Raw genomic sequence first — 18,480 nt, forward strand, 5'->3', positions numbered from 1 at the left:
ATAGTTGATTCACTTACTTAGACAAATGTGCTTATTGTAAGTTGCTTTGGATAAATGTGTCTGCTAAATGACTTAAATGTAAATGCAAATGCAATACAGAACAACATGCATTTAAAAACGCTGAGGGTATAGACTTCATATGGCGTATGAGAAAAAAAAATGATATAACTGGATTGACGATAAATACTCATCTATCAATTAACCTATTTGCAATTTACCTGTGGGGAATCGATATCACGTGTCATTCGATCCATTCATTACATTTCACATACCCGCGGATGATTTGAGCAATTTCATTGGCTACACATACCTGATTGACTTGGTAATAGCCTATCAAATAACAGAATAGGAGCAAAACACTTCCTCATATGATCTATGTTCTCTGAGCTGTAAAAAGACTCCGATTCTGTTTTTCGCCGTTTTCGCGACTTCAAAATAAAAGCGCCAGTTAAGAGATGACTGAAAAGTGAAGGGATCACACTATATTTATTTTTGCTGAAATAATGACAAATTACCGAACAGAAAGTATATACAATTTCGATTGATTTTTACAATTGACAAACTGGTGCAATTACATGTAATTTTACACATGCCTATTATATTTGTATAAACTTTTCAATAATTTCAACTCATCTGGTACCAGTCGATTCAGCAACACTTCTAGAATATGGATCAAATGAGTTTGAGTCTAAAGCGGTGTCTTACCAAATATGTTTATCTCTTTACTGGGGCCATACAGCTCAAAGTGCCCTATCTGAACTGCATAGGACACATACAGTATAATGGACTGTAACGAACGGTCGTTCGTTACATTGGTGTCAGAAGTGGGATGGCGCCCGTGAGGCCATCGGAGAGGCGTGTCCACGTGAGAGACTTGTATAGTGAAGCGTGAGGGCACGCTCTCCCGAACGGAGGGGATAGTGTAACGACCCTGTATAAGGCCCGTTAGCAGCTCCGCCAAGTGAGTTAACTCTCTTGGTGTTGTGGCTAGCGCGGCCGGTTTGTAAGCGGAAGGTTGCGAGTTCGATACCCGCTTAAGGCAAGCTGCTCTGCCCCGCCGTTCGCTACAGGACTGTACAGAAATATTTGCTAAGACCGCTTTAGACTCAAACTCACCTGATCTGCATTCTAGAAGTGTTGACGAGTAGAGTGGTACCAGAGATTAATTGAAATTATTGAAAATATTTCTATACACTCCATTATTTCCATGTGTACTATGTTTAAATCTTATATTACGTTTAACTTGGCCGCTCTTATTTGGAAGAAATCACTATTTACATTCACCGGAAGTAGGTGGGCGGAGTTACACTATTAGAGCTCAGAGAATACAGATCGCATATTCAGTTCCAGGATTTAGCGTTTATGGCAGAATATTTTGACGCTCCTTAGATGTAAAAGTTGTTTATTGTTACGTTTATTGTATCGATTGGTGATTCAACGATTTGAAATTAAGAAGATCCGAGCACAGAATTTTCATACAATCTTTTATCCGTGCTCTATTTTGACATGCAAGCAGTGAGGTGAGGAATTGAAATGTCACTTAATTATTCAGTAATAATAACGTGTATTTGAAATGGAATCGCCCTTTGCCAGAACACAATCTCTTGAGAATGAGTTACATTACCATGCTAATGCTAAACTATAGTTGACATGTAATGGATTATTATTACCAATATTTCCAACATCTTTCTTATTGCGCAATTGTTGTTCACCCATTATCAGATTAAAAGTACATTATTAGAAGTACCCACAGGTACTCTGTTGCTCTTTACGACATATTATTGTCGAACAAGTAGGCCTACTGTACGTGCTCAAGAGAACAGGTGAACATTCTCCGATCACAGGAGTGTGGAGCACGGGAAAGTACAGAATTGAGAAACACCTACAACTAGCCTAAACTCTTGTGTTGTGCAACACCATTGAAGAAACACGATGGGGAACATGTAATTTCTCAATTTCTTAGAAATATCTTCCGGAGTCCATGGTCCTCCACAGTGCGACTTGATGACAAAACAGTTATTATCACAGGAGCCAACTCTGGTATTGGCAAAGAGACTGCGCTTGACCTGGCAAAGAGAGGTACGGATGTAGTAGGCAGCCTATTTGCCGATAAAAGCCTGCTGTAATTTGTCCGATCAAGATACAGTATCTCAACCTCACTTTATGATTAAGGCTTACTTCTAAAAAAGAATAGTTATTAATTCACCATGTGTTCAACTTTTATTCCTTCCTCCATTTGTTGATATCAGTAAATGTACAACTATATACAGTACACATACTGAATAATCTCTCCAATTTTTCCATTTACTGTTGTCCTAAGGCTCCCTTTCTCACAAGTCCTTTGTCAGTCTTTCCCCTTAAAGAGCGTTATTTCTCTTCACCATTTCATCTTAAGCACTTGTTGATGTTTACCGAATGCATTGATATGTATTGATTCTGATGTATCAATGTTTTCCCAAGCCACTAAGACCATCCCATTTGGTACCCCACAATCTCATAAAGCCTGTAGGATTTGTACCCTGAGTTTAATTCCTATTGTAATCTATCTTCAGGGGCCAGGATCATCATGGCTTGCAGAAACATGGAGAAAGCTGAGGGAGTCCTGAAAGAAATCATGGAAGGCTCTGGCAACCAAAATGTTGTCCTGAAGAAGCTAGATTTGACAGACACCAAGTCTATCCGGGAGTTTGCAGAGACGATCAACAAGGGTAAGGGGTACTGAGACAGCAACACATTCTTTCATAATAACCGCATCATTTAACCAAACCTTAGAACCCATTACAACTTTTAGGCCTAAAGACTCAATTGTATTTACAGTATACTTAATTGTTTGATGTTCTTCTTGTTAAGTTTTTGCCTTTTTTAAAATTGTTATTATTGTCTGTAGAGGAGACTAAACTCAACATCCTCATCAACAATGCTGGGGTCATGGTGTGTCCTTATGGAAAAACAGCAGATGGCTTTGAAATGCAGATTGGTGTCAACCACATGGGTAAGTGAAATTCTTTAGCACAGGGCAGAAGAGCACACTTTCCCTTTGGGCAGACCTCACATGATGCTTATATTTAAGCAAACACTAACTGCCATTTGATAATTAACCAGTGTTTTAATGCGTAATTGCTGTAGCCATGCTGATCATACCTAAGGAAGTGCTAATTTACTTCCATGTTGTGGATATGTGTAAATCATGCTCAATAGTGATTTGCATGTTGGAACTGGTATACACGTAATGAATGGTCATGATTACACCTAGCCCCCTCACCACACACTTGAGTGTAATCCTGGCATATAAATATCATCCACTATGTTTGATAATTTACTTGTTCTATGCTTTATGCCAAATGTTGACAGGAAGCCATACTACCACTACTTCTGAAGTGATTTATCAACTTTCTTATCCAGTTGAATTGATAACGATATCATAGACATCAAGCTGAATTGTGCTCTCCAATGTCAACTTCATTCTTCTCATTTCAGTCTACATTGACTGCAAATTCTGGTAGGCTTTTTAAAGCATGTTATGTCTAAAGTAGACCAAATGGATGGATCACAGTAAGTGATGCACATTTTGCTAACCCACTGGGTTGAAGAAGACCTCTGCCATTACCTCATGTTTTTGCACATCAAGTTTCACAAATTACTGATTCAATATCAAATCTACCAATCAAAAATATCTCATGTTATTTGTTTGTTTTTTTGTTATCGTTTTAGGTCACTTCCTGTTAACATACTTATTGATTGATCTGATTAAAAGATCAGCCCCAGCCAGGATCATCAATGTATCCTCCATGGCTCACACCTGGGGCTTCATAAACCTGGATGACATCAACAGCGAGAAGGGCTATGACAAGAAGAAGGCTTATAGCCAGAGCAAGTTAGCTAATGTCCTCTTCACCCACTCACTGGCTAAGAGACTAGAAGGTCTGTGTCCCCTCCAAACCTGGGTTTGAAAGTATTTGAAATAAATCCTCCTTCATATTTCATATTATTCCTTATCGTCTCCATATAAATATACTTTAGTATGGAAAGTAGAGATTACAAATTCCATGTTTGCTTAATTTGTAACAGCACGATACAACTTCTCTGGTACATCAGGATCAGTGCTGAACAACATTTCTAATAGATATAGATATTTGACCTGCAACCCTATACTGTAGGTTACTGCCACCTCTAAGAACAATATTGAATTGGATGTTCCTGTCTTAGGTACAGGTGTGACAGTGCACTCCCTCCACCCTGGAGTGGTTCAGACTGAACTGTGGAGGCACCTGAACGGACCTCAGCAAGTTGTCATGAAGATGATCAGTCCCTTCACCAAGACATCAATCCAAGGAGCTCAGACCACCATTTACTGTGCTGTGGCCCCTGAACTGGAAACCAAGAGTGGTGGATATTACAGGTGAACCAATGTATTTGATGTATTCTAACCCTGTGTATGATTCTAGAATTTTAAGATGCATATACACTTTTGAAATGATCGATAAGACACTGTCACTGATAAATATGCAGCAATTACATTTACATTTGCAGTGCATACTGTATTTTCTCTAAAGGCATTTCATTGTAAACTTTTAGAAACATCAATGTGCTGACTCACTTTTTTTCCCCACAGTGATTGTGCACCTGCCAACTGCTCAAGGGCTGCATCAGATGATGACACAGCCCAGAAATTATGGGAGCTAAGCTGCCAGATGCTCTCTATATCCTGGGATTGAACACTGTGTTAAATCTTCTTCTTTCTTAAGGTATTTGCTCCATGGATATATCACTGCCCTCTCACATAGTTATGTATTAAGTCATTTTTCTAGATTAAAATCCAAACCCAAATTATTTTTTTGGGCAGGATTAATATGATTTGATATGTTATTTTGATTGATATGCTGTGGTTAGAAATTATAATGAATATAAATTACATTGACAGTAGAAATAATAACATGTCTTGTATTTTACTACACCTGCATTTTCTATCTCAATAGAGAGACTTTCATAAAACACTCTTTTTTTACACTTTTGTCATAAAAAACTGTTTTGTATTGATGTAGCGCAATTATTATTAACACTTGAATGTTTTAAGGTTTTTTCTATTATGAGAGGGCAATTAAAGATCAATTAATCATCAATCCCCAACATGATTGTTAGGCTGTGCACTCATCCAAAACTCAGTACTACTGTGTGTTGGATGTCTGATGGTATTGATCAGACCAAGACTTTGTATGCAATCTTTCAGTTTATTTAAGATGTGAAAATGTTTACAATAACTCTCAATTTTAAGTACTCTAAGCACTTTTAGCATTCCATAATAATCTAATAATCCATATTTTGTTGAGTACTGCCATACATTTCATTGTCATTTGTCTTACTCTATGCACATTACAATGATTATGGTATAACATGAGTTGAAAGGAGCATCATTAACCATATAAAGATTATCTAACATTGAGCATCTACCTCAGGATGGATGAAAGTTTAAACCAATGTATAATCAAGACATAACAATAAGAATTGTCAACATAAATGAACATGTGTTTAGTGAAAAAGACTTGATTGATATAATGATCTAATTTGTACCTTAATAAAAGAAAATAAGAAAATAACAAACATATTTTTTCTGTTCTGTGACATAAGGCATTTCATAAGCAATATTACTGAGTTAACAATCTTGTCAAGATCACAGTACATTGCATGGTTTTTCTCAAATAATTGTCTTTAAATAATGTCTTTCTTATATTCAGTGTTGATATTTCAAACAAATATGTTGAAATTTCAAATAATAGCCTTCTGTATGGGTTAACACCCTATTATGTAATTATACTGTGCTAACTGTAATGAATGAGCTATCAATAATTTAATAATTTAGACTGAATCTAAGTCTCTAAAATACTGTTGAATTGTCATCCACTTCTTTGTCCTCTTCCAGATTCAAAGCTAAGTCATCAGCATGCTCAAACTCCTGGTCTGCACCCTCTTTCAGCATTGCTACCAAGGTACTCAGTGTACTGTTAGGGTCCAGTAATTTAACCAGGGGAACATTCACACCCATGTCTTGAAAGATGAGATTCTGCAAAGTCATGGCTAGCATTGAGTCAATGCCTAATGCAGAGAGAGGGGAATTGTCATTCAACTCATCATTCTCAACACCAATTGTCTCCCTGAGTACTGTCCTGACATATTCATTTGGTGACTTGGCCAAAGTAGTTTGGTCATCTCTTGCATCAGTCAGTTTGGGGTTTTTTAGCCCTTCCTGTACCAGTGCACCTAGACGCATGTTCAGGGAGGCATTTTGGGTGAGGACATGATGCTTGAGATTTTTGAAGCTGAACTTGCAAATAACCTGCTGTGGCCTGTTGAGCAGAAGGCATTGTTCTAAGCTCTCATGGATTTCTGCTACCTCCATGACCATCATCCCCTTGGCTGCCAGAAATCTTTGGAAATGGTCTTTGTTCAGCAGGAGACCAAGGTTCAAAGCTCCCCAGTTGATGGACTGCCCTGCAAGTCCAAGGTTGTGTCGATACTGACAGAATGTGTCCAAGAATGAGTTGGCTGCACAATAGTTTGTTTGGGATGCATTACCAATGAAGGCTGAAATAGAAGAGTAGCACACAAAGTAATCCAACTTGCAGTGCTTTGTGGCATGGTGCAGATTCACAGCCCCATTGACTTTGGGCTTCAGTACTTTCTCATAGAGAGATTTATCAAGGGTTTCAATCAGCCCATCATGTAGGACCACTGCACTGTGGAACACACCTTTGATTGGACAAGAGGGAAAACATTCCCCAATTGCAGCAATGGTCTTCACCACTTGTTCTGAGATTGAAACATCACACTGCAAGCTCACAACTGTGCCACCACACTGTCTCTTGATGTTGTTTATTTCCTGCTGTAAGTCTGCTGAGGGGCTACTTCTGGAAAGAATGACAATGTGTCCTCCCCCTCGCTGTGCAATGAACTTCACTGTTTCAAAGCCCAGCCCAGTTAGGCCACCTGTGACAATGTACACAGAGTTCTTTTGGAAAAGCTGGTTTGGTTTAGTCAGCAATGGAATGTCTGACAATGTGCCTTTGGCAGCATTATTACCCAGCACCACTACAGGCAGGATCTTTGAGTTGAAGTATGACTCAGTCTCCTCGACAGGCAGGAAGTCAATGCTTCCGGATGTCACTCTCTGAAAGGTGGTAGTTTCGAAATCTAAAGACTTCTTGTCCAAACGCATTGACTTGAGCCAACTGTAAATGTGTGGCCTCGCTGCTCTAATTGATCCTTTTTCCAATAAGCTCGACATCTGCACAGTCTGAATGTGAACATTGTCATTGCCACCCCTGAAAACATTTTGTGAGATAAAGGATTGGCATTGGTTTTCGCATACAGCAACAATGTGTTTCACACCTGAAACACTGCAAGCTTTTGCAAACTGAGATTTGTCAAATGGTGGCAAAAGGACAAAGGCATCAAACTTATTCACATTCTGAAGCTGATCACTCAACTGTGGCAGAACAATGGCATTCCATCCTGTCTTGTTTGAAGTTTGGGCTAAGACTTTCATCAAGCATGAGTCAGGAACAGAAGAGATGATACCCATCCTTCTTTGTTGTTTGACTTTGGGTAACACACGATGCAAGATCTCCCATGCCAGTACATAGTAGGAAACACAGGGTGCCTCTTTCAGATACGGGAGCCTCTTTGTGTTGTAGCATGCTGCCTCTGGAATTACGATCATAGAAGTGGCAGCGATGGGATAACAAGAGACAACTTCATCTCCCACTTTCAGTTTGCTTACATCCTTTCCTACAGCTGAAACAATGCCACTGAAGTCTAGAGCAAGAAGTTTGTGGTTCTGAGATGTGTGCTTATTCCAGTACATTGTCTGACCAAAGTTCAGATCATTGACACTGACAGGACAAACGTCTGTGGAATGAACACAGATCTTACTGAGTTGAATCTCAACTGATTTCTCCCGGATGTGCTTTTCTTTAATATCACAGGGAATGGCAGACAGACTTGTGATTCTGTAGGGGTCAGCAGTTTGAAGGATGAACTGCTCAGACTTCATAGCGTGGACTCTTCCCTTTGAGCTGTCAATGCTTTCAGTGTGAGTATGCGCAATGTAAGGCTTCAAAATCTGCCCATCTTTCACCACCAACTCTGGGTGTTTGCTGCAAGGGAATGAGTTGAGGACCTGAGAGAGTGCCCTGATGTCCTCTGCAGAGACAGAGCTGATATCAATCAGCTGAAAGGAGAGATCTGCCATCTCTGCAGCACATGCTCTTGTCATGCCTGACAGGACAAAGCCTGGGCTGATTTGATCCACTGTGGTCTCTGCTGACCGGTAGGTTATTGCTCTGATTGAATTTTGAAATTTCATGGCTTTTAGTTCCAGGACTATTTGCCGGAACATCTCACAGCAGCTTACCATGTTCTCCAGGATGGCCTCTGTTTTGCAGGAGGTAACATTTTCGAAACTCCACAAAAATAAAATTTCTTCAAACTTGCTGTTGAGATCGGAGATGTTACATTTCGACAGCAATGATTTAAATCCACTGCTCAAGAGATCCTTGGCATGTGTGTGAGAGATGTATTTAGATTTGGAGCTCAAATGTTTTTGCATGGCTTTGGATACTCCCAACTGGTCAGCAAAGACCAAGGCTTTGGGAGTATGAGTGGACTGGTAGTCAACAGAGGTAACATTGAAGTCATTGTGGAGGAAGTATTCTTCAACAACACGAGATTGGCTCCCAAGGTATTTGATTATCACATGCTTCAGCTCAACCAAGACCCGACCTGCTTTGTCTGTGAAGCAGCCAGACACTTCACAATGGTCGTCTGCAACATTGGCAGCTCTCAAGTAAAGAACCATCTCCGGCTGCAAGGGTTCATGGACAGTCAAACTGCCAATTTCTGCAGGAAAACCAGGCCTCGCCATGAATGCATTTGCAATACTGACAGGGGTCAGTTGCAGTAAGTAATCTAGCACTACAGGGTGAATGCAGAAATCATGCAACTGAGGCAGTAGTTCCTCAGGGACCTTGACAACAGAAATGGCTTCCATTAAGTCCTCCCCATAATGCACATCTCCCTTGTTTCTGAAAACAGAACCATACTGAAACCCTCTTTTACTGAGGTAATTGTAGAACTCCTCAGTACTCATTGTTGATGTGCATCGCTTGTAAATGGAGTCGAAGGAGATTAACTTTTCCTCAGCCAACCTCCCTTGCTGGCATGTTATGTTTCCTGATGCATATGTTGCTGTTGGGGATTGTATCGTAAACTTTGTCTCATTTTCAGCTCGGTCAAGTTTGACACTCATCTGAGGAGAATTTGGAGTGATGAGAAATGGACTCTGAAATTTGACACTGAGTTGCAGTGTGTTGAGTGGAACCTTTGGTTTGGCACTTGCCATAAAGGCAGCCAAACCCAATTCAGCATAGAGGGCACCAGGGACAATGGCAACATCATTGTTTTTATGGTCACACAAGTACGACACTGAGGCTGAGGACAGATCACAGCTGAAGGTCTTTCCATCATTGCCTGTCTGAGCTAGCACAGGATGACTGCTCAATGTACCTTTCTGTGCTGCCTCAAAGATTACTTTTTTCTTCACACAATCAAACTGATACTTTGGAAAAGATGTTGGTGAAGTCTCACAACCTCTGTAGAACTGGTCCCAGTCTACCTGAACCCCCAACTCAAACAATTTGGACACAACTGTCTGCATTGTCTCATGATCTTTATCTGGCTGCACTGAGGATAGAACTGTGGTGTCATTTCCTAGAGTCTCTAGGATGTTCCTTTGTAGAGCCCTTCTAGGGCCAATCTCAACAAAGACTACATTCTTCTCTTTGGCCGCTGATCTCACCGCCTGCTCAAATGCAACTGGCTCTCGAATGTTCCTGGCCCAGTACGTCCCACTGGTAAAATCAGTCTGCTCTACCTCCCTCCCTGTCACTGTTGAGAATAATTCCGTTTCAATGTCATTCACCAGTAAAGAGCCAATACTGTCCTCTATTTGAGAGAGGATGGGGTCCATCATATGGCTGTGGTAAGCAGCAGGGACATCCAGTACATGAAGGAACAGATTCTTACTCTCGCCTGAGCTGCTTAACCTTTGATGGAGACTGTCAATAGCATCTGCATCACCCGAGAGGGTGCAGGACTGTGGGCTGTTGTAGGCAGACAGGCAAACCTTATTTGAGTAGGAGGGAAGGAGACTCAAGACCTCTGACACAGCCTTGTTACTGACCACAAGCATTTTCCCTCCTGTGACCTTAGCCTGCAGAGTACTGCGGAAGTAGATCACCTTCACTGCATCCTCAAGGGACAGAAGACCAGAGCAGTGGGCAGCAGCAACCTCTCCAACAGAGTGACCAATAATAGCATCAGGTTTAATGCCCCAGTGCTTCAAGAGACTGGCAATGCCAACCTGAATGGCAAAGAGTAGGGGTTGGACAACATCTGGTTTTGAAAAGTCGTCACTCTCATCTGATTCATTTTCCAGTCTCTCTATGATGCACATTTTTTGGTACATCTGGAAAACAACCTCAATCTCCCTAATCTTCTCTCTGAACACAAGTTCATGTTTCAGAAGCTGCTTGCACATGCCTTGGTAGGTCACTCCATTCCCACAAAAAACAAACACTAACCTTTGATCTAACTTGGAGGGTGTAATCTTTTTGTTCAGAACAGATTTTAGCTGATTTTGCAGATCAGCCAGAGATGAAGTAATAAAAGCCTTCTTGTATTTGTGTTTTAAGTGGCTTCTCCTACATGCTGATGTATACGCCACACTTTGGAGGTGCATTGTTTTGTCTGCATTTATCTGTTTAACAGTGTGTTCTACCATCATGGTAAGGGATTTTTCAGAGGCTGCTGAAAGGAGAAAGTACTCATATGACCTATCAACCCTAGTTGTTTTGGTATGTGACTGGTCATACTGTTTAACAATGGTGTGGGCATTTGTTCCTCCAAAACCAAAATTATTGATTCCTGCAACCCGTTGGACAAAGCCGCCATTTCTCCACTTTTCTGCTTTAGTGGGAACTTTCACATTTAGAGCTGTAGCATCTATACTGGCACTGTCCTCAGAGTAGAACAGTGAGGGTACAATAGTTTCATGCTTCATCATTAAGAGTACCTTGATTAGCCCTGCCACTCCAGCTGCAGACTCTGTGTGTCCAATGTTGCCTTTCACAGAACCGATGCGGAGTGTTTCTGAACCAGGAGGTCTAATTCTGGCAATGACTTTGGAGATGCTCCCTGCTTCTATTGGATCCCCGACTGGAGTTCCAGTTCCATGAGCCTCTATGTAATGGACATTGGCTACATCAGACTTGGAATAGATTCTGCGCAGCAGCTCCTCCTGTTGGACCATGGATGGTTTGGTGATTGGAGAGACTGTGCGGCCATCTTGGTTGACTGCAGTTCTACTTATTGTGCCCCATACATGGTCACAGTCTCTCAAGGCCTGTAAAAGATATAAGTAACACTACAGTAGCATGTCATTTTGCGCATTGCTGCTCTCTTTGGCGACACTGACAATTTGAAAACAATATGCTACATTTTCTAATTGCAGCAAATGTGTGCATATCCATGTAAACAAAGAAAATGAACAAATGGTATGTAAAGGCCAGTGCTTGACCATGACAACAGATTTTAGAAAGTGCTGGACCAAAACAGTGCTCTCCACTGAATGTTCTTTATCATGCGATCTCATTCCTTGATCACTACCAATTAATCCTGGCCATTTAGCATTATTTTAAAGCTTGAATCTACATACTGGACCTTGTAAAGGGTTTATAAGTTGGTGTGCACCAGGGGAGGCTGGTGGAGGCAGAAATTGGAGGACGGACTCATTGTAATGCATGTCCCTCAGTGTCATATGTATTCCTCATTCCATTCCATGCATTAAAATGAGCACATCCTCGGATTTCTGTCTCCACCAGCCTCCCCTGTTGTGTACATTTTAAGTGTGTAATCACATACAAAATTACAGTTTTTCGAGCACGAGTATAGCATAAGTTCAACCAATGATTAATAATTGTTTATTATGACTGATAAACTCTTTAAATAATTAACAGTAAATTAACTACCTATGGCGTTAAATGCTTTAAATCAATTTAAAGTTACTTAATTAAATCATACTGTCTATGCATGGGTCACAGCATCTTAACATTTCTGATTGGGTTGATTTTTTTAGTCATAACAGACGTACAAAATAAATGTAAGTCAATTTGTGTTTTATGGCAATGACTCAACTTCAGCATTAGCATTAGCAATGACTGAACTGATGTCATGTTTGATAGGCTTCGTCTTTGCCAACTTTTTACTGCCTGGAACATTCAGTGGAACTGACGAGCTCCACACTAAATTACTCTTGGTGGGTCAGATGTACAGGCAAATTAGCAATCAAAACTATTAAGAGAGTCACGTAATATACAGAAACCATAAAGACTATAAATAAGAATTTACAATGAAAGTGGAGATGTGGGATGGTTGGGAGATTGATGTCACATTCTCTAGATGTTCTTTGACAAATGAAAGCTATCTGATTCAATGCATCAATACTACGTATACAAGACTTGCTAACATTTGAGATCTTACTTGTTTCAGTGGTTTCAGCAGAATAATCCCACAGCCCTCTCCTCTGCCGTAGCCATCTGCTCTGCTGGAGAAAGGTTTGCTGGTGCCTTCAGGTGAGATCATCTTTGCCTTGCTGAGAGCAACAAAGACCTGTGGCTCTATGATACAGCTGACACCCCCACAAAGAGCCATCTCACAGTCACCTAATAAAAATAACAAGTTAGCACATATAATTGAAAAAGTTAAGAGAAAAATAACATGTAACATTTTGGCATGGAATATGACTGCGCAGTTTATGCATGTAATTTCAGGAATATACTTTAATAACATAGGAAGATGTAATAGGATTTGTGAGACAACCATTTCCTGATACCAACTCTACCCAGTGATATTGATATTGAAGTTTTACCTTGTTTTATGGCTTGACAGGCAAAGTGCAGAGCCACAAGAGATGAGGAACAGGCACTGTCTATGGCAAGTGAGGGACCGGTGAGGTTGAAGGTGTAGGATATGCGGTTGGCTGCAATACTCATGGCTTTACCAGTGCCTGTCCAGTGGTTGATATAGCCTGGGTTGTTCTGAACTGTTGTGAGCTCGTAGTCTTTGTTCATCAGTCCTGTAACGTTACAAAGAGAATTAATAATGATATAAGAAACATTCATACAGTGGCATGACATTTTTGCTTGTAAACATAAAAGAAAAACAATGATAACAGTCAAATTACCCAAGAATACTCCAGTCCTAGTGCCGCTGGCCTTCTCCATTGGCATCCCAGAATTCTCTAGTGCCCTGTAGGTGCAATGCAGCAAGACTTTCTGCTGAGGGTCCATCTGGTCTGCCTCAGCCTCAGTAATACCAAACAATCTATGGTCAAGTTCATTGAAGCTAATAAAAAAAAAAACAAGAGGGAAAATGATTTGGTACAACATTATGACAAATAGGGTAAGGATGGTATTTCATAGTAACAATTCCTTCAATATTAACTATTAACAATGATGGCAACACAATAACATTGTAGGTAACTTCACACTGACCCATCTATGAGAGCAGCTTTGATAGTGTGAGTTTTCCCAGGTTTGCTGTTGTCAGCGTCAAACCAGTATGTACTGTTGAACCTCTCATCTGGAATTGGCACTGTACAGTTCTTCCCTTCCAGAAGAACATCCCAGAAATTGTCAAGCCCCTCACCTAGAATTCAATGATTTCAGCATTTATCAGCAGAGAACATCAGTCTGAATTGTCTGTTTTTACATGAACAGTTAGTCAACATAGAATTTTAAAACCAAGACCAATGCACTTGTGGAGGCCAGGTCATCTGACGCAGCACTCCATCACTCTCCGTCTTGGTCAAATAGCCCTTACATAGCCTGGAGATGTGTTTCGGGTCATTGTCCTGTTGAAAAACAAATGATGGTCCCACTAAGCGCAAACCAGATGGGATGGCATGTTGCTGCAGAATGCTGTGGTAGCCATGCTGGTTAAGTGTGCCTTGAATTTTTAATAAACCACCAGCAAAGCACCCCCACACCATCACACCTTTTCTGCGTCTCACAAAGACACGGCGGGTGGAACCAAAAAGCTAAAATCAGACCAAAGTACAGATTTCCACTGGTCTAATGTCCATTCCTTGTCTTTCTTGGCCCAAACAATTCTCTTCTTCTTGCTGTTCTTCCTCAGTAGTGGCTTCTTTGCATCAATTCGACCATGAAGGCTTGATTCATGCAGTCTCCTCTAAACAGTTGATGTTGAGATGTGTCTGCTACTTGAACTCTGTGAAGCATTTATGTGGGCTCTAATCTGAGGTGCTGTTAATTTGCGGTTTCTGAGACTGGTAACTCTAATGAATTTATCCTCTGCAGCAGAGGTAACTCTTGGTCTTCCTTTCCTGGGGCGGTTCTCATGAGAGCCAGTTTCATCATAGCGTTTGATGGTTTTCGCGACTGCACTTGAGGATACATTCAAAGTTCTTGAAATTTTCCGGATTGACTGACCTTCATGTCTTAAAGTAATGATGGACTGTCGTTTCTCTTTACTTAGTTGAGTGGTTCTTGCCATAATATGGATTAGAAGAGTAGGGCTATTCACTGTATAGAACTGTGTACCAACTCTACCTCTGCACAACACAACTGATGGTTTCAAACACATTAAGAAGGCAAGAAATTCCACAAATTAACTCTTGACAAGGCAGACCTGTTAATTGAAAACCATTCCAGGTGACTACCTCATGAATCTAATTGAGAGAATGCCAAAAGTGTGCAAAGCTGTCATCAAAGCAAAAGGTGGCTACTTTGAAGAATCTAAAATATAAAACATATTCTGGTTTGTTTAACACTTTTTTGTTTACTACATAATTCCATATGTGTTCTTTCATAGTTTTTATGTCTTCAGTATTAATCTACAATGTAGAAAATAATAAAAACAATAAAGAAAAACCATTGAATGAGAAGGTGTGTCCAAACTTTTGACTGGTACTGTATATTTTCTGTAAATCATAGCTAATTACAGCTAAGAAACTTGTGCAGCTTTTTTAGGAAACCTCCCTATACCAGGTCATTCATTCAGAGATTTTAATGGATTTAAAAGCAAGTTAGATCATGTTTCATAGTTGGCATGATGTGATAATCACTGAGTTCAGGTATCATTTTCCAATATAGAACAATATATTTTTCTATGTAACATCAAGATTCTATTGGCAGTCTTTTCTTCTATTCCAGCTAGTACACTGTACAAATCATGTTCCTGCATCATAAACATGCATACTGTATGTAATTCTCTCTTAAGTCTCTTAACCCTTTGGGGACCAGGGGTATTTTCTCGATTTTTATATACATTTTTTCTTTCTCAATTTGAAGGCACTTCCATACAAAATAATCTGAGTGTCTGAGCGACTCAACCTAGTCTGCTACCAAATTCACCAATTACGCAGGGAGGGCGTGTACCAAGCTGTTCCGAGGCTCATAGCTCCGTGTGTGAGTGAGGGGGATATTTAAACCATGTTTCTATGTATGCATTATCCATGTATTATCACTGAGATATTGATCAAAACATTTTGGAAACCCCTGAAAACGCGGCCACGCGTTTGATGTCCCGAAAGGGTTAATACTTTCTATACAAAAGTAGAATGTATGCTCATTACCAATAAAACATGAACTGAGCAGCCTCACAGTTCAGAGGGTTGGGTTTATCTCCGAAATCTTATCAACTACCTCTCCCCTCTTTGCTTCTTCCATACCATGAATAGCCAGTTAACAGATCATTTTCTAGTGATGCAACCGTTTTTGTTCTCAGACATCTTTAGAGTAGGTCTTCTTTTCATTACATGTGTCTCAAATTACATTTTAGAATTTAAAATACAGACTACAATCAAATTCATCTATCACTTGAGCAAACATGATCACAAAGAACAGAAACTGTCAAACCTCCAGGAAAACTGCAACCAATGCCAACAACTGCAATGTCTCCCTCTTCGTCTTCCATCCTGGCTCTTTGTCACACACTGAAGTCTCTTCACTAAAAGTAAAAGTATCAACTGAGCATAGATTGAAGTACAGTACAAGGTTGGATGCTAAACATGTCTCTAGTCCCTTTGACTTGTTCACTTACTGTTAGTGTCTTTATAGACTTGAGACAGTCATTAGAGAAAATGCTGATACAAGAAAGTGCTTTTACAGAAAGTGATGCAAGACCCATAAAAGTTCCAAACCAAGGTCAGGGGTAAATGACAATTTTCTAAACTTTTCCATCAACTTTTTAGGAGGGTGTTCCAGTTAGTCACAGTTCCTTGTATAGATAATGTTTGATAATGTAGTACATCGGAAGAGTCATAAACTATACAAGGGGCAACAAAAACACCATTGTATCAGTTTAATAGTCAGTTATAAAACGTCAGCTATAACTTCAAATTTCAATAGTGTTCTGCACAGCTTTGCTGCTGAGACCTATAATAAGATAATATATTATACTGTAAGAGTGTGTCATATCTGAGAGTGTGTTCTATGAATTCATGAATACTTTGCTCTTTTGGGTACCATAGAAATACACTTTGAATAATCCTATATTTCCTTATGGCAGTCATACCAGGATATCATTGTCAAATCCTTTAGGTACTCTATTCTTATCTTGTGGGTCTAAAATGTAAATTAGTTCCTGGTTGGTGACAGCATGTGATGTATTAGTAGTATAGATACTCAAACAAATGGAAAAACTGATGAATTGTATTTCCATGAATAGTTCCTTTAATGAATGTTTATTATAAAGTTTCCCCGAAACACAGAAAAGGCGTTGGGCGAGCGACTCCACTGAAAGCAGTTTTGCACATTGCAAGATCTTCAGTTCTTTTTCACAACTTAATATGGATATAGACAGACAATTTTATTAATGATTATCTTCATTATCTACACCAGTGATAAAGGCTAAGTATCAGACTGTACTGACAAACCTGTGTCAATGGGGTTTCAAAAATAGGGGGTTACGAGGCTGTAATGTTAAGTGCTACCGAAATTAGATTTTTTTTAATGATCAGCTCTTTCCTAAACTTCGGGAAGGTGTTCATTCCATCTACTTATTCATTCATAATGTTATTTCATTAGGTTTTTTATATTTGGTTAAAATGAGAAATGTTTTGAGAGATGACTAGAATTTTCTACATCATCATTTCAGTGAATCTAAATGTAAATGTTATGTATTATAAAAAGTAAGAAATTATATTCTATTTTCATCTATAGATTGGACTGTCTGAGGAACAAGGTGTGGGTGGCGTCATTTGGTGCACTGTCTGCAGGCCTAGCTGTGTTTTGGGTTATTGCTGCTCTGTGGAATGCCCTTTGCTATGACTGTTACAACTGCTCCCTTCTTGATACTACAGTAGGTAATATAATTATAAAACATTTAATTTACATGACTACAATAGCTTCTGCATAAATTAGATTCTTCCAGAACTGTTCTATCCTCTATTGATATCATGTTTTCTCTTTGTCAATTGCAGGAATTGGTGTTGATGATATGTTCATCAAATCAAATCAGACTTGACATAGCACCTTTCGTGCAAAATTGCAATACAAGGTGCTTAACAATACAGTGAAAATACAACAATACAATGAAAATACAACAATACAGTGAAAATACAACAATACAATGAAAATACAACAATACAGTGAAAATACAACAATACAATGAAAATACAACAATACAATGAAAATACAACAATAGTATTTTGATAGAATAGAATCTTCAGTTCTAGAGTATATTTCACAAGTATAACATCTGTTGCATAGGAGGAGCCCATGATCATGAAACTGGTACTGAGGAAGTTATGTTACCTTTGTAGGTTTGTCAATGGTGGCCACAAATATGACCACATCTTGGCTTCACATATATCTGTTAGGTGGGGTAGTTAGTTGGACCCAAAATGCAGAACACGGACAAGGATTGGCAATGTTAAAGGATGATTTATTGTGGGTAACCAGGGGGAGCGGGGCTTGGTGAATGGAGCCGTCGGTGGAAGGACAGACGGGCGAGGTGCTGTGAGGAGGTCCGTGCGTCGGCGGGGAGGCAGACGGGGGAGGAGTTGGGCGAGGCAGACCAGGATTCCCGGGAGGTGTTGATCCTGAGGCGCAGGGAACATATAGTTAGCAATGAGCATAAACACTTGGATATCATAGGTAGCGTACTACAGTACAAGGCGACAGTATTAGTATCACGTAGGTGACTGAATAATCCGGCTGGAATGAAGGGCTGGGGTATAAAAGCTGTAGGAGCTTGATGAGTGGACAGAACACAGCTGTGCAGGTGGATAGGCAGCAGGTGTTCCCGGAGGTGCCATGCCCAGACCCACGTCCTCACTGCCAGGAAAACAAACAAGGAACAAACGAGAGACACAGGGAAGGGATAACAGAGGAAACACTGGGAAGG

The 18,480-nt window shown here is 40.0% G+C and overlaps 2 protein-coding genes across 3 annotated transcripts in view; one reads left to right on the plus strand and one right to left on the minus strand.

Annotated features, from left to right (window-relative positions):
- Positions 1–1,326: 1,326 nt before the first annotated feature.
- Positions 1,327–5,583, plus strand: rdh12l (retinol dehydrogenase 12, like). Of its 2 annotated transcripts, XM_083667391.1 has the most exons (7): positions 1,327–1,520; positions 1,964–2,079; positions 2,553–2,708; positions 2,888–2,992; positions 3,712–3,921; positions 4,207–4,399; positions 4,613–5,583. In XM_083667391.1, the coding sequence occupies exons 1-7, from the start codon at positions 1,507–1,509 to the stop codon at positions 4,713–4,715; spliced, it is 897 nt and encodes a 298-aa protein (XP_083523517.1). In that variant the 5' UTR covers positions 1,327–1,506; the 3' UTR covers positions 4,716–5,583. The 2 variants fall into 2 exon arrangements, with proteins under 2 accessions (XP_083523517.1, XP_083523518.1); XM_083667392.1 differs by lacking the exon at positions 1,964–2,079.
- Positions 5,584–5,872: 289 nt separating this feature from the next.
- LOC310811094 (mycolipanoate synthase-like) overlaps positions 5,873–18,480 on the minus strand; it is a gene marked incomplete at both ends in the record, with an annotated part of 30,817 nt that continues 18,209 nt past the window's right edge. Inside the window, 3 exons of the mRNA XM_083679129.1 lie at positions 5,873–11,455; positions 12,592–12,773; positions 12,980–13,186. Of these exons, the coding sequence (XP_083535255.1) occupies positions 5,873–11,455; positions 12,592–12,773; positions 12,980–13,186 (5,972 nt within the window). The remainder of the gene's footprint in view (positions 11,456–12,591; positions 12,774–12,979; positions 13,187–18,480) is intronic.

The sequence above is a fragment of the Argentina silus genome (assembly GCF_951799395.1).
Source record: "Argentina silus genome assembly, chromosome: 1".
Taxonomy (NCBI): Eukaryota; Metazoa; Chordata; class Actinopteri; order Argentiniformes; family Argentinidae; genus Argentina; species Argentina silus.